Source organism: Fundulus heteroclitus, chromosome 6 (genome assembly GCF_011125445.2).
Source record: "Fundulus heteroclitus isolate FHET01 chromosome 6, MU-UCD_Fhet_4.1, whole genome shotgun sequence".
Taxonomy (NCBI): domain Eukaryota; kingdom Metazoa; phylum Chordata; class Actinopteri; order Cyprinodontiformes; family Fundulidae; genus Fundulus; species Fundulus heteroclitus.
In genome coordinates, this window is record NC_046366.1 from 16139979 (window position 1) to 16166772 (window position 26794).

Here is a 26794-nt window from a genome sequence, read left to right on the forward strand (position 1 = left end):
CACACACACACACACACACACACACATATATATATATATATATATATATATATATATATATATATATATATATATATATATATATATATATATATACAGAGAGAGAGAGAGAGAGAGAGAGAGAGAGAGGGGTGGTGCTGGCAGTATCTGTGGTGAGGTTTTTCTTCAGCAGGGATTGCTCAGAGTTGTTGGGAAAGTAGTGGGAGCTAAATACAGGGAAATCCACGATGAAAAGCTCTTAGAGACTAGAAAAACATTTGAGACTGGGGTGGAGGTTCGACTATCTGTAGGACAATGACCCAAAGCATACAGGCAGATTGGTCAAAGTAAAGACCTAAATGTGAAAGAGTATGATTTGCAAGACATGAACATTTATGTTCACAGATCTTTGTCATCCATTCCGACTGAATTTGAATTGCTTCTCCACACTAACGAGGCTGACGTTGAAGTTGAGATGCACCAAAATGAATGCAGCCGTACTTTCAACGGAGGGTGGTTTTACAAAGTATTGACTCAGGCGTGCTGAAACAAATGCAAATTTAAGGCTTTTAATTTGTGTAATATGTCAACAAATAAAATAAAGAATATATGATGTTACTTCCACCCCTAATTTTGATTTATCACAAAAATATCTAACATAATGCATTGAATTCTGAGGTTCATCTATGCGACAAAATGTAAAAATACTTTTATTGTAAATTGTAAAGTTATGTACTTTATTACCATTCATTTATTCTAAATCCTCTCCTGGCTGTACATATAAGGACATATTAAAAATAGAGGTGTCAAATAATACTGACCGGCATTGGACTAAATCTATTACGTTTAATCATCAAGTAAACTGTTTTTTTAAAAGTGGGCCCGTTTTCATGGTTTAGCAGCAGCGCCCCCTTGTGTCCGAAGACAGTAACTACTTCAACCGGATTGGCCATTCGGTTGTCAGGAGTGTTTACAGGAAACATGGCTTCTCTGTCTGTAGGAGAGCTTCAAGAAATGGAAGGTGAGTATGCAAATGGACAAAATAAGCCGTCGCGATCTGGTTGTATCGTCCCGGGAGAGTATAAACCTCTTGAAGTAGGTTTTCTGCCGTTTGTTTTCGGCGCTCTGGGTGACCCGTTGTTTATGTAAAAGCCAGACCTTCACTCTGCTTTACTGAGCTAACACAAAAGCGTTAGCTGACGTTACCTGGTCCGCTTGGGTTTGGGCTCGCCTTTTACTGTATAAGCTGACGAGGTGTTGTAGGAAGCATACACTGTTGTTTAATTTGTATAATGATATATATATATTTTTTTTAGCATGCTCAAATGTTCGCTCGTTTGCTCATTAGCTCTAGTCCAGTTAGCTTGCTACCTAGCATGTGTAGCACTCTGTAGTTTGAAGGGCTAACCTTCGCCAACAAATTGGTACAACTTGAAATGTCGGACCGAGACGTTACATCAAGTGATGGAAAGCCGTCATTTCAAGTCTGTGGTGGGCAGAAGTGCTGACTTCTGCGCACACTCAAGCCGAGCATGCTCCAAAGTGCACACAATGTGTTGCCATAATAAATGCAAAGGCCATCAGCCAGTCTTAATGTCCTCCTCAAGGCAGCCTCCGGTTTCTGAGTAGCTGTGCTGGCCAAATTGACAACAGAGATGGAAGGTCATTAAATGAATCAAATTCGGGAATCGCATTAGTAGAAATTTGAAATCATGCTAGGGTAATGTATGTAGACTAGAAATTAGGATAGCTACACCAGCTTTAAAGCATACACTCTGGGCTGAAGCTTTGTTAAAACTTTAAATCTGAAAAGAAGATATAAATTGTTTTTTTCTATGGTGGACATTGGTATGCTTTGGCTCAGTCGCCACAAAACAGATGATGAATGATATTTTGGGTAGGTTTGCATTATCACTGACTGTTCACACAGTTGTTTATTGAAATTTAAGCGTTCTCCTTTCGTTTTTGTTTATTGTGCATAACCAGACAGAAGGTCTGCTGTATTTTAGTGAAATAAAGCCTACTCTTTCCCCATGTCAGTGGACCGAAGGGGTGAGTCTGAGGAGTCTGGCGATGATGATACCAGAAGAAAGAGCATCAACGGTGACGTGGACCCAAATCAGCCCACAGCCACAAGTGAGTCATCCTTAGCTCCCACATAGCTGGCCCGAATCTGATGTTTTATGAACCTCCTAAGTTATTGAAATTGGGCCAAATAGCTCCTTTAATTAAAACTTGATGTTTATTATATCTTAGCTGTGTTCATTGCCACTTCAATTTTTTTCTTACATTGAATTTTGCTTTCACTAAAGTTAAAGAAGAGTCCCCTGTTGACATGGACACTATAACCCTGGACCCAGAGGAAGAGGTTAGACTATTTTTATCTGAGCTTTTTCGTTTGTTTTATTTTATTGGTATTCTATTGTATTGTTGTTGTTATTATGAAATCAAATTAACTCAATTTACAGAATTCACTCTGCTCATATCTTGTGTAAACATTGTCATCTTAAGTTCTCCTATTCTTTCTAGGATGTTGATCTTGTTCATTGTCGTATTGGAAAAATTGAAGGACTGGAGGTTCTACAGAAGGCTAAAGTAAGCAAGCTGGATATGTCGTTTTTTTTTTTTTTACTTAGGAAGTAAAGATGTGAGAGCAGTAGCAAAACTGAGTTTATTTTTGTTCTTGTTTGATCCCTAAAAATAGATCATATCCCTGAGAACGGTTTCTAAATAGCTTTTTTTGTGTTTCTTTTTCTGTCCTCTGTCTGTCTGCTCGTCCAGACACTATCCTTAAGACAGAACCTCATCAAAAAGATTGAAAACCTTGAGAGCTTGAGCTCGCTGCGAGAACTAGATCTCTATGACAATCAGATCCGCAAACTAGAGAACCTCAGCCACCTCAAAGAATTAGAGTAAGTCTGATCAGATGAAAGGGGTATATTTTAGCTAGAAAACACACGTTGTATTAATTAAAATACTTCTCTTTGTTCAATGGATCCACAGAGTGCTTGATGTTTCCTTTAACATTTTGAGGAAAGTGGAGAATATGGAGGAGTTGACGAAGCTGAAAAAGCTTTTTGTGGTTCACAACAAAGTCACGGCCATCTCCAACCTGGACCACCTTACAGAGCTGGAGATGCTGGAGCTGGGCTCTAATCGAATTCGAGTTAGTCACAGAGAGTCTGTCTCAGTTACTTTCTCAAAACATGCATAAAAGCTGTGATTGTAATTTAAGGCACGTCTTCGTTCTGTTGTCTTGTGTTCACAGGTCATTGAAAACCTGGACGCTCTTTCGTCCTTGCAAAGCCTGTTTCTTGGAACCAATAAAATAACAAAGCTTCAGAATCTGGACAGTTTACATAACCTGACCGTTTTAAGCATTCAGGTACCTCCAAACAAAGTATATTTTTAAAAAAAATCATTTCAAGAATGTGGTCAAGAAAAAAAGATGGGGCTAATCATGCTTTCCTGCATATTTCTTTGCAGAGTAACCGGATTACTAAAATCGAGGGCCTACAGAACCTGGTCAACCTGAAGGAGCTCTATCTGAGCCACAATGGCATTGAGGTCATAGAAGGCCTGGAGAACAACGTGAGTTCTGGGAGCTTGTGTTGACATACAGGGGCTAAATGACCGATTGCTTAGTTGGTCGAATATGTTCTAACATTTTGTTCACTGCTTTGTAAATGTTTATTAATGTATTTTTTTTTTTTTTACCACAGAAAAAACTGACAACGCTGGATGTTGCTGCCAATCGAGTAAAGAAAATTGAGAACATCAGCCATCTGACAGAGCTGCAGGAGTTCTGGGTACGGATGGTTTTAAAGCTAAAAATCTTATTATTGCATATTTTTGTTTTTTGGAGTGAGCATAACCTTTAGGGCTTTACCTTGTAAGTATTTAACTTAACCATAACATTTAACCTTAGTAACTAAAATGGGATTTTTAACAGGAGGAGCTAAGTATTTTATTTAAGGAGTTGAACATCTCCAGATCTACAGACCCATTCAATAAACTAGATTATTAAAAAGTCAGTTTATCATTCATCAGACTGATGTTTTGAGTTAATTGAAATGATTTTCCACTTACAAGTAATTCAAAATGAACACTGGATTAGAATATTACATTAGACCAACAACAAAACACTTTCTTGATACAGGAATTAGGGGTTAATTAAAGTATGTTCAATATCTGCTTAAAGATTATTATTTTAAAAAGTAACCTTTCATCTACCAAACGAGCCTCATTGCAATGCACATTCTAATTTGTTGAATACGACTAAATATATAGTAATGCTTTTTAATTGAGGCCCAGTTTACATGAAGATCCATTGAATATGGGACTTTTTTCCTCTAATTTCTTTTAACACGTTTCCATGACAATGTTTTAATTACATACTCCGTTTACACGGCAACAGTAGAAACTCAAACAGTGTAATTATCTTGCTACGCCACTAGTTGGTACTATGGTCTTTAAACTCATCATGCTCATGCGTACTGTCTAAAAGCCGCCGTGGCTAATAAACATTTGAGATGACTGAGAATATAGTTTTCCTACGGACAGACGAGGAGGATCATCTGTTGCGTATGGTGACTTTGAATCATAGCCGTGGTTGTATTCAGAAGAGTCACTGTCACTACCCGATCTTTACCGGTAGCACGATCCGTTCCATCAGCTCATTTGTGCAAGCGCGAACAGAATAACTTCCGGGTCGCCAAAAAATAATGTAATTACGGTACTGAAAATACTTATTTCTATACTTAAATCAGCAAAGAATGCTAAACTATATCGTATAGAAAATATTGAAGACTTTTCTGGAAGAAATTGATGCGTTTTAAATTCTCTCCATTGTATTGCTTGACTTCATCATCGGATATGCTCAGAAGTCCGGCAAAATATCATTGCGTAACGTTTATCTGTATTGTCTGAATGCACTCTGTTAGTTTTATTATTTGTTCAAACAGGAGTGGAAAAAAATATTTTCACCCTTAATTATACTGTGAATTTTGTTATACATATAATCTTGTACTAAACATTTGTTTTATTAGAAAGTTAAAATTATTGATTGAGATTTTAGCGCCCTCTGGTGTACACATCATAAACTAGAGAAGACCTCGTCATTATGGTAGCCGAAATAGTTTTTTTTTTTTTTGGGGGGGGGTTTTTTTCACAAAAACCGAACTGGGAATAGAACAAAGAACACACATAAAGCCATGGCATACCTTATTAAAATACATTTATTAAGCACAAAATACATACATATGCAAATCAAATAAATTATTAAAAAAACAAACTGAAGAATTCTCAAAATGAAATGCGTTTCTATACTCCTATATGTGTTTATAGCTGGGTTATCTTATGTACTTTAAGAAATGGTTTATATATTTTTATTTCCCTTACCACGACTGGGAAACATTTTTGCTATAACCCCCCCCCCCCCCCCCCCCCACCACCACCACCAAAAGAAAACAAACAATGTATTTATGTATTTCTGTTGTTTAATTTCTAGAATATGCAATATTAACGCAAATACAAAGATATAAAAAAAGACACCCCCGCCTTGAGAAAATACAAAAGAATAAAAAAGTAAGAAAAACTAAATATTTCCTACCGGAAGTTAATCTGTTCGCGCGCGCGCAAATGAGCTGATGGAACGGATCGTGCTACCAGTATGGATCGGGTACTCCGCTGTCTGCCATTTTGTTTTTCTTCTTCTGTGGTTTTTAAAACTGTAGAAAGCCATAAAGTTGTGTGCATTCATTTCTACGGATTTTTGTCATACTGCGCAGGAGCCAAATTTTTCCTGTTTACATGACAACATAGAACGGGTCGCTTTTGAACCGTTACGCTCTGGGACCCGTTTTCAAACTGTGCCGTCGTCAGAGAAAACATTCAGCATTGAACAGTACAAGCGCAACCAGAAACCGTTGTCATGTAAACAGGTCCTACGACTTTAATAACCAAAAGCGTGAAAAAAATATACTTCATATTCCTAAACTATTTTCTGTATAAACAGACTGTTATTAATTACTGCTGTTTAGCGAAACATCAAAATTAATATTCTTAGACCACTGAAAAATGTACTTACTTTTGCACAGGTTTACATTTGGTCCAAGTTTTTTGGGTTATTTTCTTTCCCACTATCCAGCAAGCATGAGATGTTACCAGTAAACTGCCAGAATAAAGGAGGGGCGTTGTTAAATCTCAGGAGCACTGACATACTGAACGTCTGCTTAAACGTCTTCTGGCTGTTTCCTCTATGCCACAGGAATAGCTGGTTGAGTTCTGTGTCTTGAACCTGGGGCTGGTAGTCAAAATTTATTCGGTGCTTCAAATTCAAAAGGCCAAGTCGTCCGCATCATGTCAGATTTCGCTGATCAACGCGTTTCTCAGATTAGACAGACACTGGAAGATCTCCGCTTTCACTCAGACACAGCTGCTGCACTCCTTGCTTTGTAGGTCACACTTCCTCTGCAATCCCATCTTGCTCTCGCTGTTATAATGGAGGTTTGTCGACTCAACCCAACCCACATCCTGTGACCAGGGCTGGGCGATTAGTCGGATATTGATCTTGATTACGATTTGTGTTTTCAACGATCATAAAACCATAATGATCTACATTGCTAGACTCCTTCAACATCCCCAACCGGTGTCATTTCCTTCATCGCGAGTTATAAACACTTCAGGAGCAAGACTGAAAAGTTGAGCAAGGCTAAAGGCATCAGGCTAATGGCCAGAAAATGAGAGAGAAAACACCTTCAGTGCTGTGGAAGTATTATAGGGACGCGGCAGCAGACGTTGAACAAGTAGTATTTGTGTAGCCTTTGTGTAGCCTGGTCAGCCGGGCGCAACTGCATCGAGGAGAGGCAAAAGTTAGTCTGGTTGGCCAGGTTAGCAATAGTGTGCGTACCCTGCTACGCTAATGTAGCTGCACCGCAGACTGGGCTCAACGCTCAGGGAGCAACGTCGCTCATTTCCTATAGAACTTGGACGATGAGACGACAATTGCCTGCCCTCCTCCAGCAAAGCGACCGGCGAAATTTGTGCATGTGGAATTTCATGCTTGTACACGTTGACGTGCATGGGCGGACTGGCAACGCGACACAAGAGAACATTGTTCAGCTTTTGTCGCTCTTACATGGCACTACAGCCATTTACGTGACGTGCGTGACACGCGCCCTTAAAAAGTTGATGTTCTCTATGCTGTTTCCTTGTCTCTAATATAGCTATTTTCCTTCTGTAGAATAGACATAAAAGCAAGATTTCAGTCAGTTCCACAAAATATCTAATGACTCTTCATCGTTGTCGGCAACAGGCTGCTTTAAAAATAGCAAAGCCCCTCCTGCATAGCGAATAAAATTTCTGAGAAACAAGCGATTTGAAACGCTGTCGTCATGTATTGGGTCTTCACCCAGGCGGCGATGAAAGCCATTAGTCGCTGTTGGTCAGTCTCGAGAGCAATCAACGACTTGTAATTGTGAGGAAAACATTGTTTGACAACCATTGTTTGTGTTCAATAAACTCAAGTTATCAAAGTTGATGAATGATCTTGCTAAATAAGTCAAAATAATCATGATTATAATTTTTGCAATAATCGAACAGCCCTACCTGTGACGACCCAAAGCTCCACAAGAACATTTTAGCAGAAGCATTCAGTTTTTTTTTTATTTATTTAAACATGTCAACTTGATGATCTCCGAACATGACGTAACTTCCCTATCCAGCATAGAGAGGCAAATACAAGTTTATAAACAAGACGGAGACCTTTTTAGTTGTAAAAAAAAATCTGCAAACTGACTAAAAATTGAGAAAGTAACTAACAGACCATGTTTTTCACAATTTTCCAGAGATTAGTTTTGTGCCGTTTCTATCCCTCTTTTTGCTTGGTGTGAAATGCGATCCTTAGGGTTGTGCTGTGTTGGAATCTCTCCTCAGATGAACGACAATCAGGTAGACAACTGGTCCGACCTGGACGAGCTGAAGAACGCCAAGTCCCTGGAAACGGTGTACCTGGAGCGGAACCCTCTACAGAAAGATCCTCAGTACCGAAGAAAGATCATGCTGGCGCTGCCGAGCGTGCGCCAGATCGACGCTACCTTTATTCGCTTCTAAACTGCGGTGTACGGCCCACCTGCCTCCCACTCGGTGTTTCACCTCACCCCCCACCCCCCCCTGCCTGCCCCGCCCACTAAAACAGCTCCTCCAACATATCGGCCTCACTATGTCCTAAAGTCACTCCAAAAAAAAAGGATACACATTCCATCACTCAACATACATGGATGCATGTATGTATGCACTCATTCAAACCTCAATTAAAGCTGTTGTGTGCAAGCTCTTATTTATTAAGTTTTAACTGTGAAAATGGGAAAGCTGCCCTCCACTCATGTCCTCATATTTCCTCTGCACTTTGCTGTTGTTTTTTTTTTTTTTTTCTCTCCTTTTGTTTTAGTTTTATTTGCATATTGGATAAAGTTGAGCATCCCAGAGCTCCTGTGGCCATCAGGAAACTAAGAAGTCACTCTTACCAAGGTTCTCCCCAGAAATTTAGAGTATAGCGGATGGGCTGTCAGATTTTACCCGAAGCAGCGCTGTTCCAAGTACAAACAGGCCATTCTGGCCCATATTCCATCCTCTGGGGAGAACCCTGCTCACCAAACACATCGAGGAAGTTGCACTGTTGTCATAATAGTGGAAAGGGGGGCAAATGTTACTGTTTTAGGAAAGTTTTTTTTTTTTTTTTCTTTATTTGTTTTTCCACATTGATGCTGTTTGCAGAACTCAACCTGAAGAAAAAGACCAATTCATGATGAAACGTTTAAAGGGTAATTGTATGAAAATTAAAAGGTAGAATCGACATATTTGGTTTTCTGAATTCTGCTCCAGCTCACTCGAGAAATTTATCTTGAAAGTTTTGAAAACCACACAAACTGCAGCCTTAAAGCATCTGATAATTAAAAGCAGCCCAGGAAAATGGCGCAGGCAATCTCCTTAGGACCAGCATCCTTTACTTGTGTGTCGTTTTAAGTGAGCTCTTATTGTCACAAAGGGAAATCTGTGGGTTTATGTTAGCCTCGTCTGTTACTTCAAATTATTTTACCACTTAGATTTAAAAGCTGAGTAACAGTAATGACTTCTGCAGGAAAGTAAAACTCATGAGAATGTAAGGAACTACCCATACTGATGTTATCAGTGGTACTTTACCACTTTATTTATTTTTTTTTTCATTAGGCATTTAAACCAGTAAACTCTCTGATTCCAACCTTTTGGTCTCTTTTACTTTCAGCAGGTGGTTCATTCACTGTACTTAGGCACCTAACAATAACACGTAGATTGTATCAGAATTATATGTATATTCTAATGGCTGGACTTATCTCACAATGTGTTTACAAATGCAACCTAAACTCAGTGTTGGCACAAAGACAATTAAATACATTAGGATAGGAGTACTCCACCATTAAGCTTTTGACACGTAGGATGGCTTAAAATTCATAAATATCGACAGTCCATAGTTGCTTAGAGGCCCGCCGCAAATCTATTCAAAATTATCTGGCAAGTTTCTTGTTTCTAAGTCTTGGGTGCTCGTGGAAAACTCGCTGGTCCAAATGAGTATAGTGATGAATCTTTGATGTAAAAGGACGCCACACCTCAGGGATAGAAGCTCGCAGAATAACTCGTCAGAAAACAAATAAATACTACGGCAAGTGCTAAACGTAAGTGCACTTTAGTTTTCTTGTCATCTAACCGCTTTCTGTCAGTGGCCTTTTAATGGATAAATTGGCCCAAATTATCACCTTTTTATAGGCATAAACATGGCAAAATAAAATTAAAAGTTTATACCATAGAGTAGGTCATTTAGGTGGTTACTCATTTTCAAAGGAAGCAACTTGTTACCTTTTTAAAAGCCTAATTTTGATAATTAGAGATATACAATTAGTTTCAGGAGCCAACTATGAGCCTGTATAACAGCTATGGACCCACGTAAGACTATCGACAAGAACATTCTGCATAACTAATATGAATGTAAATCTATATTCAGTTAAATTAACTGAAGAAAAAGTGAACTGAATTGGACGTGCCACGATGTGAGTTTGTAAATACTGGACATGTCATGATGTAGGTGGCCTGTGCCGCCGCCGCCGCCACCACCTTCCCCTTTGTAAAGTGATGTTTTACCGTGTTGTTTGTGTCAGGCAGCACAACGGATTTGTGTGAGACTCAGAGTAAAGGAACAGAACAAAACCTCGGCGGCCATGTTGGAGCATTGAAACCAACTGCTTTCAGCTCCTTGTTGTCAGAACTGAGTCCTCAGGTTCGAGACTTAGTTGATGCTCTTTGCAAAATGAATGTAATATGCAAATAACAATAAAGCGACACTACTTAAGAAGAAAACCTGTAGTTTCACTCGGTGTACTTGTCGTGGCAGCAGAGTCCATTTTTAAGGCTTGGTTTGAAATGACGTGATTGGGTTTAGCCATAAATACCCAACCAGAAGCTATAGTTCTGACCATATAGCGATAGAATCATAAAGTAACTTCAGTTGTGACTCATCTTAGTTTAAGTTAGGTTGATTTAATTAGTCTTTGTGAACATTTTCATTTGTTTCACTCTTTAAAGTCAATCCACTCTGTATCTTGGATATTAATACACTTTCTTGCTTTTTCACCACTGTTGTAAGTGGCCAACACCAGTTTTTTTTTTATTATTGCACACCAGCAGACATTTATGTTGCATAATTTCATCCATGACATCAATTCTTGAAATTACTATTATTGTTGCAAATCACAAGTTTCATTGCTTCTGCTCTTCCAAAGTTTCCACGATACATTATTTTGCCAAGAAGGCAACTCTTACCGTGATAAAGACAAGGTGATGTGAAGCGACCAATCTGCATTCAATTCAATGTGAATTTTATTTATGTACATTTCAGTATTCATATTAGCCACAATAATAGCATAATATTATAATATTTGCTCACTCCCTTGGTAATGCAGTGTACCCCTGGTAAAAATATGTAAAAAGCCTTATAATAAATGAAGCTTTTATTTGCAGTGTTATAATGAAACACTGAATGTGAAAAATACTGCATTTAACTTGAGGAAATGTATTCAGTGAGAGAGAAAATACACCAGGAAAGAATTTTGTAACGCAAAATCGTTTGTGCAACATTGACACTGCCGCTGCAATTACAGTTACATCCCTTGTCAGTATGAAAGCTGTTCTTCTGTGGTATTTTATAAGGTTGTAGCTTACATAGAAAATATAACAGACAAGTGAAGAAAATGCCTTAAAAATGTTAGGTACAACACAAATTCTTTGTCTTTTAATAACCAAACTTTCTAAATTATCTTTCATTTCATATTAAATAGGTCCACATCTATCCAATGACTTTGTCAAATGTTGCACCAAATTACAGCAAGTGTTTTCAAGCACAGAGTGACCTAAATTCTGTTCTTAGTGCTTACAATAGACCCAAAAAAAATAATAAAAAATTACGTTTTTTTCAATTGTGTCCAAAAGAATTTGACAACTGGTTGACCATCTTTCCATAAGGCAACAGTGCAAAATACTTCTTAAGTTTTTGATTTACACATTGTTTTCGTACAAATAATCTGACTTGTTTAATTGAAAAATTACATGTGCATGTTTTGTGGAGCAGGTAAAAATTCACAATACTATATTTTGGTAACTTTAGTATTTTCAATTCTTCTTATTATTAATAATATTATTATTATATATTTTTTTGGCCCTGAAGTCCTTTTAACTTGACAATTTGGGCCCACAAGACAAAAAAGTTTGGACTCCCATGTATAAGCACAAATTCTGGTTTGTGCCCATAGACATCAACAGATTTAAATGAAATCCTATTGTATTTAAAATGATCTGACGCTTTGCACTACCTAGGTTTCCAGGACCATTGGAAGTTAAACAGGCCTACAGCATTACAAATCCTTCACCATACTGAATAGTGGGCATAGGGTGTATTTTCACATACATTTCTTGTTTTACACTCGTGTTTGTTGTCAAAACCTTCCATCTTAACTTGATTTCACCAAAGTAAATTTGACATGTTAACCATCTTTTTATTCATTAATTTCTTTCTATTTATTTATTATTTTAGAATTCCAGTTGTTCTAAACTAATTATTTCATGTTGTCATGTTTGAACAGAACGAATAGCCAGGAGAAATCATAGAAAAACTCAAAGATTATGTACTTACGTAGACACTGATCTATTTAAAGAGTAAAGTATAAATAAAAAATGCTTCATTTACTTTTATGTTAGAGGAATTTTGAGAGATTAGATGTCAGTGGTTTTGTAAAAAGTTAGTCCCAAATATAGCATTGGAAATGTAACACACACATATGCATATGTGTCATTTACAATAAATTAGAATATTATTGAAAAGTTTATTTCGGTAACTCGATTCACTAAGGGAAAGAGATTACATGCACAGATTGACACAGACTGATGATGTATTAAAGTCTTTATTTCTGATAGGATAGGAAGACAGCATTTAAGACTAGAATATTGCATCAGACCAATTAAAAAGCCTAATTTTTCATACAGAAATAGGGTTTATTGAAAAGTATGGGAAATACTATATATATATATATATATATATATATATATATATATATATATATATATATATATATATATATATATAGTATTAAGGTCCTTTATATGCCTCAGCAGACTCATACATCCTCATTTACAACACAGGGCGCCCCACAGCCACAGTAATGGGTTGATTATTTGACTACATGTTCCAGAATGCAGCACCAGGAGGGTTCGCGCCGCGCCAGACGTTGAGGGGGAAAAGACTCCAAAGCGCATGCGCCGCATTGCATGTTGTTGTTCCCGGCGGTAAGATGGCGGCGCTCGGAGACACCTCAGCTCCGGGGGTGAACGGGTTAATACAGCAATTCACAGCAATAACAGGTAAAAACAAGCTCACAGTAAGCTTTCTAAATCACGGGTCGTCGTGGGAGCTCATGGGGGACTGTTTCCCTTTCCACAAAACCCACGGAGCAGCGCGGAGACAAGGAAAATGGACGCTTAGTCTCGCTGTGGCTCCTTCGCTGTCAATGCTTTGCAGAGTGGAAAAGCACGGGCAGTTTTTAGCTAAACTCTGGTAAAATTACGTGTTAAGGCTCAATACAGCTGCTTGCTTTGAAAATTAAATTTCACACCCATTCAACTGAAAATCTCTTTTTCCTCCTGGTAGTCGTGCCACACAACACATTGTTAGTGTCGACGGTGCTTTTTTTTTTTTTTTTTTTTTTTCTCTGCTCTTTGGGTAGCTTCTTTTCCGTGAGTGTGGAATGGACGTCGGCTGTAGAACATTCCCCTTCTTCATCGCCAGCCTCACGTCGGGTTACTGTCATCCCGACTGTCGCTGTCATTTTCAGACACCTGAACGGATACCGCGCTTCTGTCGTAGACAGACGGCACACACATACGAGAGAGTTTCAAAGCGCGTTGGAGACAATGCGCCGTGTTTCGGTTTTAAAGTTATTTATTGGAGCGAGAGGAGAGCAGAGTGAGAGCAGGCAGGGGCCAGCAGACTTGAAAAGTGACACGGTCATGCGCAGTGCAGGCAGAGGGCTTCCACTGGCTGTGGAGTTTTCTAATGCTTTTTTTAAAAAAACGACAGAAACTTAATCCATTTACTCTATATATTCACTTAAAGCACTTTTTTTGACCGGGATGATTTACAGACATGTTTTTTTTTTCATGATACATACGCTTTTTTATTTTAATTATATCCATCGGTGTCTTTAAAAGCGAGTGAGCTGTGAGGCATTCACTGATTCGTAGGTTCTGAGTAAGGCTTGAACGTCAGATTTTAAAAACGTATATAGCTTTTGTTGTTCTTTCCCGAAAAATGGGGATAAACCTGAACTCCGACTTTTGACGCCCACTTACTTAAGGCAGAAAGGCATTAATGCAATATTGCTATCTAAATATAATAAATACTGTACCAGTTAGAGACATGACTTTGCTCGAGCCCGTCCTTAAAACGATTTCCACACACTGCAAAAACGGATCTAAAAACAAGTAAAATATTCTTAAAGTTAGTCTATTTGTCCTTGATTTGAGCCAGTAAATAAGATTATCTGCCAATGGAATGAGTATCTTTACCCCTAAAATAAGATAATTAGACATCCTGCTTTTGAAATAAGATGATGGAGATGAATTGTTCCAATTTTAAGTGGAAAAATCTTATTCCATTGGCAAATAGTCTTGTTTACCTGCTGAAATCAAGGAGAAATACACTGTTTTCATGAAGATTTTACTTATTTTTAGTTCTATTTTCGCAGTGCATAGCCTACCAACAGCATTTTGGTATATAAAGATGTAACAGTCCTTGTATTTTAGTTTACAGCAAGTTATTGTAATTCGGTTTATCGTAGCTGTTTTTTTTTTATGTTATAATTGTTTAGGGTTTTTTATTTTTTTATTGAAACTTCTCATAACAAGAAAAAAAACAATTGAAAACCTTAAACCTTTTTTTCAGTTATTTATTTATTTCGGAGTGCGTCCTGATAAAGACTGACAGCAGTACAGATTAAGAAGGACACACCGTACATAATGGGCATTTTAATCAATTTTGATCAAAATTGATTAAGCAAAATAAGTATTTGTTTTAATGCAGTTATTTTATTTATATTGGAAGTGTTTGTGGTTTGATTTTAATTTATTTAACATTAACTCAACCTCCTTGGGTACAGAATATTAAAAAAAACTAGGGACTAGGGTTGCACAATGTTAGAAAAGCATGTCATTGTGATATAAATATTAAATGATTGGTTCATCTGTTCAGATCAACGCACATTTTTACTCACTACTCTTCTTTGCCCTCTTTGCCCTTTGGCATCCCGGTCACTAAAATCTTATCGCGTTTTAGGGATACGGACTGTGAAAGTTAATCAAACTTTACAAATGTGTTCATTTAGGGATTCTTTATAAAACCAATAAAATTATGGACAGCCCTGACCATCCTCCTCACGAGACAGTCTTGAGTGTCTTCAGTCAGAGGCGTCTTCAGATTCGCCGCAATATAGACCGCGGCAAAAGATCTTTCCTGCACTGCCTATAATAACGCTTTGAAGAATTTGGATCAATAGGAGTTACAGCATTTAATTTCCCTTTGGGATCAATAAGTATATTTGAATTTGCATACAAAGTTTGACAGCATGACTCTTGCTCTGCCTACCAAATACTGCATCCTAGCATTCCTCTGTGATTGTGATAATGTGCTCTGATGACTTGGATTGAATATATTGTGCATCTTTACATGAGACCGAAGACTGTAACTGAATGCACATCTGAAATTATACAGGCAGGTTGTTTTAACATAACCGTGTCGATTAAACTATATAATAAAGTTTATCTATCTATGTGGTTTTATGACCGTGTTAATTTTCATCGGCCGTTCTTGCCGTCAGGGGCCACAGAGAGCGTTGGGAAACACATGCTTGAAGCATGCAACAATAACCTGGAGATGGCAGTCACCATGTTCCTCGATGGAGGCGGGATGGCAGAGGAGCCCAGCACCAGCTCCAGTTCAGCAGCGTCGAGCAGCAGAGCGCCCCCTACAGAGTGAGCTCTTGTTTTAACGCCACTAGCCTGTCTCAGGCCAGAGTAAAAGTGATGCTGCCATATTTAGCATCAGGAGGAAACTAGCTTTCCTTGCATCAAGATTATAGAACAAAGCCCTAAATGGATATAAATCAACAATGACGTTTTGCTTTTGTCTGTATTTCTATATTGTCTGTCATTTCAGTGAAGTACGAGCACCCATTCCTCAGAAGCAGGACATTTTGGTGGAGCCTGAGCCTTTGTTTGGAGGTATTGAAACGTTTCTTAGTTTTCTACCTCATGCTCAGACCGTTGTCCCCGGCTGCTGCATAAAAGTGTCTCTTTCTCACTTGTTCAGTGCCAAAGCGAAGACGGCCCGCTCGATCAATATTTGACGGTTTCAGAGACTTCCAGACAGAAACAAGTGCGTGCTTTTCCATCCTAAAGTATCTGTGTTTCAAACTGTTTCATTGTTTGACTGATCACAAGAATTAAGTTTATTTTTTTAGCTGTCTGTTGTTCTTGGTTTACTTCTTGTAATGAGTTGAAATGTTTTCCTCTAAAAGTCCGTCAGGAACAGGAGCTGCGTAACGGCGGGACGGTGGATAAGAAACTGAGCACTCTGGCAGACCTTTTCCGTCCTCCCATTGAGTTAATGCACAAAGGGAGCTTTGAGACGGTGAGAAGTCACTCACAGGACACTCTACACCACACCTTTCCTCACTTTCACTGGACTTTTTGTGTGTATTTTAAACAATGGCTGTTTAGACCACAGATGGAAAACCAATCCAGAAATCTTTAGGCTGTTATTTAATTCATTCGTTGTTTATTCATAAAATCAGGAGTAAATAGAACTGTGTGTTTTACGTTAAATATTAATTCACATTTATTTCTGCTTTGGATGCTTCCTAGGCACAGCTCTGGTTAAAAATATTATCACCAAAACAACATTTCACTACATTAAGGGTCTTCATCCTTTTTCCGTCTGGGACCATTTTAATTTTTGTCAAGCATTGATTTTAATCCTATATAAAATTTGTGGGCAGAGCTGAAAAGATGTGTGTGAGTGCGACAGCTTCTGGAGGGGAAAAGGTGAACACTGAGTTCTTTGTGATGCCAGTAGTGAAGCATCCTGATACAATCAGCATGTGGAGCAGCTTCTCATGCTTCATTGTAAAATCTGCTCAAAGCACTGCTATGAATGAGAAGTGGATCCAAAATATCCAGATATCAAATGTGGTGATCTGCATGATGGAGTGACATGTTTTAGGGCAGACATGATGGGCACGTTGCTGAAGCATCATTAAAAACCAGCCCGTGTTTCTCCGGCCCTGCTCTGGAACGGGGTCAAACCGAGGTGGTGCGAGCAGAGTTTTGATGTGAACACACTGCTTTTCACTGATTGGCCGAGGACCAGTTGTAAAAAAAGAAGCAAAAAAAACTGCACAGTAACATTAAAGGCCCAGTTTATACAGTTTATCTGTAAGAAAGTGAGTTACACTTTATGAACCACCATGAACGGAGTGGGTAAAACCGAAATACAATTTTGCTCACAAATCATGAACCATGCCTGACGGAAAGGGAGAAAAAGGACCCTTCAGCTTTCTCTACATAGATGCGCTGTATTAAATCGGTGGATTTACTGAGGTTTCTTTCATATTACACTTACTGAATGCTCTTAAGTTTTGTCTCTGTTAAAATCGGTTTTAACAGAGTTTTGTTTCACTGAAACTATTCCCTGAATTTTATTCCCACACAGCTTCAATCCCGTATTCACCTCGTTCAACTCTGTGCCTCTGATAAATGTCGCTTTGTTAAAAAATCATTTTATGTGCTGTGGATTCAGGGAATGTGTTAACATTCCTATATTATTTGATAAGATTTCTAGATCCAAACAAGTTTATATAATGAGAACTGTTGAATTGAAAGATTTAGAGATTTTATTAATAAACTATCATTTATAACTACATAAACATACAAAAGTACCAAAAATGGTTACCCATCCACCGTGTGCAGGAGATCTCTCTCTTCCTGCCCGCTCCCCTGACCTAAAGATCACACTTTTGGTTAGAGGAGCGGTCAAAAGTCTGTGATTGTTGTACTATTCCTGAGGCAAAAACATCCTCTTATAAATTTACTCTGTACGAGAAACTTTGGAGCGGATCAGGCAGCCTCGCCTCCATTCTCTGCTTCTCTCTCTCACACACAATACCTGTACAGGCTGTGTGTGTGTGTGTGTTATTTTATTAGTTTAGGCCGATGTGTAATCCAGATATTTATCCCTGTGGATTATTTTGTCCATAAACAATATTAAAGACAAGCTTGCAATTACCATCATAATCTGTATTTTTTTCCTGTTATTTATAATAATTTATTTACATTTTTATTCTTTACCTTTTACTGAAAATTTCTTGTGTTGATGTCCCAAACAGGATGTGGGACTGGGGTTAAAGGCCACACCTCCAGGAGGCGTTTCTCTCTTCCAGGCATTTCTAAGCCAGTTAAAAAAACAACCTGTGCCGATTAAAGCCGTGCAGAGCGGAGTAGGGCCGGTGGAAAGGGGAATTTTGGCACCAGGGCCATGAAATGAAGGAATGAAGAAATAATACAGCATGAATCAGCCATTATCCAGGGTTTACAAGCCTGTTACCCCCATGTTGAAGACCTCTGCTTTACATAAAATCCAAACACTGTCCAAATGTACTGATCACATTTGCTTAGTAACACTGATTACCAGACTTTTATGATCTAAAGTCTTTCAGTGGTTTTACGCTCTACGCTTGTTTTATCAGTATTGGGGCTCAAGCAATTTGCAAACGTATTTTTCATAAACTGCTAACATCTGATTTATTAGCTTTCATTTGACTGTTTTTTTGTGTCTTGCAGGCTAAAGACTGTGGACAGCTTGAAAATAAGTGGCTAATGATCAACATCCAAAACGTTCAGGACTTTGCTTGCCAGTGCCTCAACAGGGACGTGTGGAGCAACGATGCTGTGAAGAACATCATACGAGAACACTTTATATTTTGGCAGGTACGCAGGTTACTGCAGCCTCAACGCACACTTACAGCAAAATACAGTTTAACATTGAAGGGGCCGTTCTGTCGTTAGCTTTTACTAATTCCTTAAAATAAAACAAGTTCAAAGGATAAAAAACATGTCCGCTTAAGATTTATCCTTACTACAGAGTCAGAAATTTGATTTGAAATATTTTCAAGGTCTGGATAATTGTGGAAAATTAATTTTCAGTGTTTATTCCCGTTGTTTGTTTGTCCATCCATCCATCCATCCAAATGAACAGAAACGTGCATCTTTCCTTTAATGTACTATTTCTGGGGTGGTCAAGCCGCTCAGCATCAAGAGCCTGAATAAAATCCATCTGCATTGCCAAGAGCCACACAACAAATTTAACTCAAATGCTTTGTAACGTAAAGCCGAGCAGCTTTTAACACTTTCATATAAGATTTTTCTTTAATTTTTTTTATTCGTTAGGTGATAACTGGAAAATAAAAACAGCTGAAGCCACAAAATGTCCTCGGGAACATATTGCCCCCCCTCTCTCTTGTCAGCCAAACCGCGCTCCAAGCAGCCAATCTGAATATTTTTGCTCTCACACATGTTTCAAAGAATAATGTGATTAATCTAAAAACTGCTCACCGGGACCTCAGCCCAGTAACATTAGTTTTAAAATGGATGGAAAGGTCTCAGTGGTTGAGAATGAGCTCCCCTGCTCCCCCTAGTGGGTCGTTTATGTGACTGCAACAAAGATTGCTGAATGGCAGCATCTTAGCTGGATTAAGAAGAAATTGACTGAGCTGTCCTGTAAATGCAGTTCAGTTTTATTTCTGACCTTTTCCATTAACAGTAAGTTTTCATCCACAGCTGCTTTCACTGCATTCATGTTCTAAAGCCCAAGCTACAGCATCATGTTGCTGTTCCTGTCGTTCTTTAAAAGCTCCTACTTTGTGGTAGGAGCTTTTAGGAACTCTGACCACCCTCGATCCCTGCAGTACATGTTCACAAATTACCTTACAGGTTTTTATGGGTTTAATTTAGATAGTAAAAGTGAAATTACAGAGTGACTTTTTGAAGAAGCTACGACAATATACAAAATATCTCACTCTAGGTAGCTGGTATGCTACCTAGACGTAGCATACCAGCAGCAAGACTGGTCTTCTCTTTGGGTTTTTCCACATGCTTTTCACATAGTTAATTTGTTTTTGGTTTCATGTTTCTGCTCGTTACAGTACAGCTTTTCTCTCGGCAGGTTTATCATGATAGTGAAGAGGGACAGCGGTACATCCAGTTCTATAAGCTGAACAAGTTTCCCTACATTTCTATTCTTGATCCACGCACAGGTGAGAAGTTCACGGGCATTTTTACTGAGTGGTATGTAAGAATATTTTACACTTAACATGTTTTTAAAAATGTAATATTCAGATATTCAGATTTTAAAACTTGTTGTAATTGATCTGAAATGTTACTCTGTTTCAATTAGTTGCACACAATACTTTCAGTGCCATGCGGCAAAGCACAGGATTCTTATTGTTTTCAAGATATATATATATATATATATATATATATATATATATATATATATATATATATATATATATATATATATATATATTTCTCAATCTCCTGTAAATCACTGAAATTTACCAGTTTTAAGAAATGAAGTCTCTGTTATGCCTAATATCCCTTTATGCTCTTTTACATCTGTCAGTTCTTCCTGATGTTGAGCTCTTTTACAGTTTCTGTGTAAAGTCGGCAACTAAGGCGACGTTCACACCGCCGGCAAAAGAAACCCAACTCTCACTTTTTATGCCCAAATGCATTTGTTTTGTTGTTTTTCTGTCGGCCTAAACAGTACAGATCTTTCTTTTTATTTCAAATCTGGCCCAAAACACTTTCATATGTGGTTCTAAATCAGAAATTTGGAATTTATTCTTGAAATTGAAATGCTGTTATATATGTGTTGGACACTTTTGTAGAGGAGTCTCAGATGAAGATAAGTGTGTGTTCGTCTCAGTTGGTCAGCTAAAGCGCGTTACTGTGCTGAAGAGCTAAATAAGCCCTTGAAAGGGGGCTCGCGGGCTTAAGGGGTTAAGGAACCTCAGGCAGCTACAATGCAACATGACTCCTCAGGCTATTATGTGATTGATCGTGAGAGACTTGCAATTTTGCACCAGAGGAGGCACAAAGCCAAAACAAGCATAGCAGATGTTGTGTTTTAAGAACTGCACGTTCACCCCGTTGTTCAGAGCTGCAGGTTTCGGCTCCGTCTCTTTATCCCCACCTCATGCTGAGCAGCGCTGCTTACAGGCTGTTAACCTTGATATGCTAGTATTGTTTTGCTGGAGTCACAATAAGAACAAAAGTTTTATGAACATTAAATCGCACACTGCAAATGAAGCCAGCTCTAATTTTGCCGTCTCCGAATGCAAAACGGCACGCCTGCCGACGTGTGCAGCGCCCAGATTTACTTCCATATGTAAAAATTGGGAGAGGCCCCATCATCTTCAGCTCATGCAAGACAAGTCAGGCCTGTAGGAAGACGGACGGCCAGTGGACCAAAACATTAAAAAAACTGGACATTGGTCTGTAGGACCTGCAGAGTTAACGAAGCCTGAGGTCCAGCCCCTTAGGAGAGACGTATCTGTATGAACACATGTAATAAAGACTCTTTTTATTTCAGATTTAAAACAGTTTTATTAATGTGCCATTGTAACATCCTTGAGTTCAGGGCAAAAAATGGTGGAGTGGAACCAGCTGGATGTAGCGTCGTTTATGGAGCAGGCGACGGGCTTCCTGGCAGAACACGGGCAGCTCGACGGGCCGCCCTGCGACGCCCCTCCTGCCAAACGGGCTCGAACAGTGAGTCCATCACCTCACATGTCAGCTGCAGACTACCATGCAGCCCATCCTTTCCCTTCATTTGCTTATATTTCCTATTTTGTAGCTTACAACCATGTTAGAAGCCTCTTTATTGTTTTAAACAGTCACTTTACCTGATGTAATTTAAGCCATTTCTAGAAACGAACTTTTCCATCAGTTGTTGTGAATATTTTCAAGGCAAAGAGGTCTTTAAAAACACAAAAGAGCAATATTTTTACTCTCCTCCAGCTGCTTACTGTGTTTTCTCCTCCAGGAGAGTCTGATCGATGCCAGCGAAGACAGCCAGCTGGAGGCGGCGATCCGAGCCTCCCTGCAGGAGACCCACTACGACTCCTCCAACGCACCTGAGGCGCCCGACTCCCCCCGGTCGGAGGACGAATCGGACGCGGAGCCGTTCTCGGACAGCGAGGGACCCATCTCTGTCGATGGCTCGGACAGCGAAACGCCCGCACCGCACGAGGAGAAAAGCTCCAGCGGCAAACACACGTCGGCCGCTTCGGTCGCCGCCGCCCAGCAGCGTCTACACCCTGACAGCTCCACGTCCTCCCACAGAAAATCCCCGTACAAAGAGAACAATCACAGTCACAAGAAAGAGGAGAGCAAAAAGAACCATCTGGAGCCCTCGGCTCCTAGTCCGCTTGAAGCAGACTCTGGAGGCAATCACTGCTCCTCCCAGGCCAAGAGTGCTGAAACTTCCAGCGTCATCACCACAACCTGTGACGCGGACTGTCCTGACGACAACGGTACGAAACAAGACTAGAAAGGCTTGTTGTGGAGTGACTCTGCATTTTATTTCTTCTCAGATGTCTGAATTTAGCTCCAAGTTAACTTTAATCTGAAAAGTTGGAAGTCTTAGTCGAACCTTGGGGACAGATTCAACATGGCTTCTGTGCATATAAAACATCCAAAAATTTGCCCTGAAAACACTGACAACTTGTACTTCTGAGAGTTTGTACCTTCTTAGCAGCAAAGCTAATAAGAAACAATCTCTGTCACTCTGTTTCTTTTACATTACAGTCACGTACAAAAAGCGATCCAAGCAGGTAGTTCCTATCGGCTTGGATTGCTAACAGTAGCTAGCTTGGCTACTTAGCACAGCGATTTATCTGAGTTTGATTTCCAAGACCAATCGACATTCAACATTTTCAGTTCTTGAAAAATATGGGAAAAAAATAAATGAGGATGTTGAAAAAAATAGATATTTCCAGACTTTATTGCCCATCCCACTGTCCAAATTTTGTTTTCTTCTATCTTTATATACTTGTTTATGGCCTTCCTTTATTTATTGAGTCCTTCGTTCTCTGTCCTTCCCTGTGTTCTTTCTATTCTCCTTCCTTTGTCCTTCCATTCTTAGTTCCTTGTTCTTCTTCCCTCCATTTCTCCCTTCTTTCTCTTTCTGCTTATTTCCCTCTGTATTTTTCCTACCTTCCTTTTATCCTATCTCTTTTTTCTGCCTTTCATTCCATGTTTTCTTTCTTTGTTCATGGAGCTCCTCCTTCTTAATGTGCTTCTTCTCTTCCTTACATATCTCTCCTTTCTGTCCTTTAATTTTTTTTTTTACTATCGTTTTCCTCCTTGGTGAGCGGCTAACAGACAGGAGCTGTTAGTGCCACAGCTTAGGTACAAATGTAATTGTGTAACTATCCTAAAGTCACTTCTGGCTATAACGCTTTTTAACCTGAAGGTTTGTGTCTGAACACTGTAGGGATATTAACAAAAGCACCATTAGCTTTACATTAGATTACAATGTTGCAGCATCTTTAGACGTGTCGTTTTAATGTTTTTATATAATCTAAAAATGTATATAATATGACATCTGTGTTGATGTTTCAGAAATAGAATTCATGTTTTTGTTTGTTTTTATTTTTTTTACAAAGGTCCCAAAGCCAGGTTGATGCTTCGATACCCAGATGGACAGAGGGAGCAGATCTCTCTGTCTTCGAATGCAAAGCTTTTGGTGAGTTTAACCCATAATCACTCTCATAACTAGCTAACATACAGTGCCTTGCAAAAGTATTGATGTCTTGGAACTTATTTGATAGTTTGTCACATTACACCCTCACACTTTAATGTGTTTTATTTGGGTTCTGGGTAGGGCTGAACAATTAATCGCATTTTCAATATAATCGCGATTTTAAAAAATGCAATTTCCAAATCGCCGAGGTCAGCAATTTTTGGGTATGTAACAATTAGTGAATCAGACGCATCCTTTAGGTGTCGGTAAAATGTTTAAAGTGGGTTTGCCTCCACATGGAAGGGAAGACAGTTGCAGCAGTGAGATATTCTAATTTTATTACTTGTTTTAGAGTTTATATAATCATACATAGCATTAAGTACAGGTCAATCAGTTTAATACATAGACTTGTTTGTTGGTTGCACTTTATGTTCAACAAGGATTGATCAATTAAAAGCTGTTCTCTTGAATAATATTCTGATCAATAGAAATATTAAAAGTTCTTGTTTTAAATAGTCCTCGTTTACAAAGATCTTTATTTAGAGGCCCTTTTTGTTGCTTGTGGTCAATGCATAGAAAAGTCAAAATTGCAATTTTGGTTGAAATATATCGTAGGCAGAACGCTGTGGGTCTTTTAGCAACTAATCCGAATGGCGAGGAAACACATTGATTTGTTGTTTGTATATGTTTAAAAAAACATGATAAATTTAAACTGGGAAAAAAATTGCATTAAATCGCAATATTAAGAAAAAAAATCGCAATTAGATTATTTTCCAAAATCGTTTAGCCCTAGTTCTGGGTTAGAGCAACACAAAGCAAGCCGTTAGTAATGCACTCTGTAAAGCTTCAGCAGGACAACGACCCTAAGCGTACAGTCAGGGTGGCTCATGCTAATCAAAGGGTTTGAATACTTGTGCAGAGCACTGCAAGATGCAGCTTGTTTTACTGACTGCCGTTGTTACTCTGCTTCTTTCCAGGCCCTGGTAAGACATGTCCAGTCCAAGGGTTACCCTAACGAACGCTTCGAACTGGTCACCAACTTCCCCAGGAGGAAGCTTGCCCACTTGGACTATGACATCACATTGCAGGAGGCGGGGCTTTGTCCACAGGAGACTGTATTTGTTCAGGAGAGGAACTAGCCATCCCTGAGGCATTCACTTTCTGCTTCTGTATCTCTAATAGACTTCACCATTTTTCCACACATCAACAGCGTTCAGCCCTGGAGGAGCCTCCGCTTGTTGTGACCGGGCTGATGTTAAAGGAAGAGCGGCTCTGACCGTCTGAACACTGACATCTCCGCCGACAGTCCGACGCCTTTGTAACGCTCAGCAGTCGGCCAGTAAGGTGTTTCAGAAATCAGCACTCAGTTTGTTTTCTTTTTAAAGAATTAGAGCAGAAAACACACGGTTGTCGCCTGTTCGTAAAACCTCAGATAAAAGATCACTAATTGACTGTGGGCCACCAGAGACTTGTACAAAAATACTTTTACTTCCCAAAATGTAGATTAAACGTCAGAGTTTATTTTCTAGCTTTTCTTTTCTTTTTTTCTGTACATGAACAAGTAAAGGGAGGTTCCTTCTTCGTTTTTTTTTTTTTCTTTCTCCATCATTGTTTCAAAATGTTGGATTTTGGAAGGCAGGAGTGCTTGAAGAACAGGTCCAAAAATTTGCAAGTCAAATAAAAACGTGTTTTTTAATACAGAAGGGAATGACCTGCGCCGTGCAGAGACATTTAGTCATAGTCGCCGTTTTCTTTCCTTTTTTTCTTTCTTTTTTTTTTTATATGCTCCCAAGAAAATCTGCTGATGTTGAAATATAACCACCAAAAACCAAGATATTCCGCTTGATCTTTTCTTAAATATTTGTGTACTTTAAATCCAAGCCTAAAATGTAACTACATGACAAGAAAAACCTATAAAAGGTTTTGATATTTAACTCCAAGGAACCAAAAAAATGGCTCAGATTGAGTTTTAGGGAGACTCTACAAACGCTCTAGTTCTTCTTTTCAGCACTGCTTGGTTTTAAGTTATTTATTCAGTTTACCAACGAAGAGATAGTAGGAATAACCAAATGTTTTGATACTTTCGCCGAAAACGATTTTCAAATTTAGACTTCTGATTTGTCTTATGAGCCGCTGGTGGTGGTAATGTGCCTTTAAATGCAACAAACAACACATGTGAAGACCACTGATTATAGTAAAAAAAAGGGTTTTTAAATTCTTGAGTAGATATCCTGTTTTCTCTTGTTTATTTTTGTTTATCTGGTTGACAGTGGAAGAAGTCACTGTTTGGTAATTTGAAGATTTATATCGTTTAAACTGGAATCTGAGGTTAAGGTTGAGTTTTCTGTAGAACAAAACTTTTAATTTCAAAGCTGTAGCAGTTTTTCTCTGTTCAAAATAGTTTTCCATAGAGAGCAACCAAGACGAGAATATAGCTCATATTTTTGTATTAGACCAAAAACTAAACAAACGTGTTGTCTAGTTGAGGGAAAAAGTCAGGAGACCTTACCCCTGATGGCTGGTGTTACCTGCCTCAGCTGAAACGACTCCAGTGAGCTGCTTCCTGATCCCTCTACCACGCTCATGGCTCATTGACTCCTGACTTTTCTTAATTCCCAGTCCCAGGTGGATTTATTGATCAATTCTGGGTCTTTGTCATGTTGCAGGGTCCGACTCTGGTTCATCTTATATATTTTTTAACAGACACCGGTTCCTCTGCTCTGATGTCCAAATAACTCAGTTTTACACTCGTCTGCTTAAATAACATGATTCTGAGTCTTTGTCTATGTTCTCTTTGGTAAATGTTAATCATTCCTTTGTGTGTTTTAGTTATTTTCTTTAAAAGAGAAAAGTTTTCCTCCCGTCACGCCTCCGATAAAATTTTAATTTCCCGTGATGACTTTTTGGAGACTTCTTTTAGCATCTTGCAGTCTGCTCTCAGGGTGAACTTTCATGGATGGCCAGACTCGGGCATGTGGCCGATTGTTTTAGATGTTCTCCACCTGTAGATTAGTTTCCATACGGTGGAATGGCTAATATCAAATTCTTTTGAGACCTCTTTAAAACCTTTACCAGACTCATAAGCTGCAACAATCGTCTTTCCAAAGGTCCTGTCGTTCTCGCCATGGCGTTCGCTCTCACTTCAACAGTCAGGAGCACGCCAAGCTAACTTTCTGTGGTTCTCCTGTAATCTGTCTGTATGTGATTATAGCCGGTTTGAGTAGGAATAAATTCGGGGATGTCCTAATACAGGCTTTCATAAGATGTCCTAGTTTTTTCACATCATCATGCAAGAAGTAGACCTGCAGACAAAAGAGCTCTCCGACCAGGTCAGACAGGGTAACTCCCATAAGCATAAACGCCATGAGCAGCAGCAAA

The 26794-nt window shown here is 38.9% G+C and overlaps 2 protein-coding genes across 3 annotated transcripts; both read left to right on the forward strand.

The window, feature by feature from the left end:
• The first annotated feature begins 864 nt into the window (after positions 1–864).
• On the forward strand, positions 865–10368 carry ppp1r7 (protein phosphatase 1, regulatory (inhibitor) subunit 7). Of its 2 annotated transcripts, none has more exons than XM_012878952.3 (10): positions 865–1000; positions 2020–2115; positions 2292–2347; positions 2509–2574; positions 2761–2891; positions 2983–3145; positions 3248–3364; positions 3466–3570; positions 3702–3788; positions 7915–10368. In XM_012878952.3, exons 1-10 carry the CDS (start codon positions 961–963, stop codon positions 8089–8091), a joined length of 1038 nt encoding a protein of 345 aa, XP_012734406.2. In that variant the 5' UTR covers positions 865–960; the 3' UTR covers positions 8092–10368. The 2 variants fall into 2 exon arrangements, with proteins under 2 accessions (XP_012734406.2, XP_012734407.1); XM_012878953.3 differs by lacking the exon at positions 865–1000 and adding an exon at positions 1603–1641.
• Positions 10369–12800: 2432 nt separating this feature from the next.
• On the forward strand, positions 12801–26315 carry ubxn7 (UBX domain protein 7). Its single transcript, XM_012878966.3, has 11 exons — positions 12801–12921; positions 15432–15585; positions 15770–15834; positions 15923–15988; positions 16131–16243; positions 18451–18597; positions 19832–19922; positions 21311–21441; positions 21716–22205; positions 23340–23419; positions 24394–26315. Exons 1-11 carry the CDS (start codon positions 12852–12854, stop codon positions 24553–24555), a joined length of 1569 nt encoding a protein of 522 aa, XP_012734420.1. The 5' UTR covers positions 12801–12851; the 3' UTR covers positions 24556–26315.
• The last annotated feature ends 479 nt before the right edge of the window (positions 26316–26794 follow it).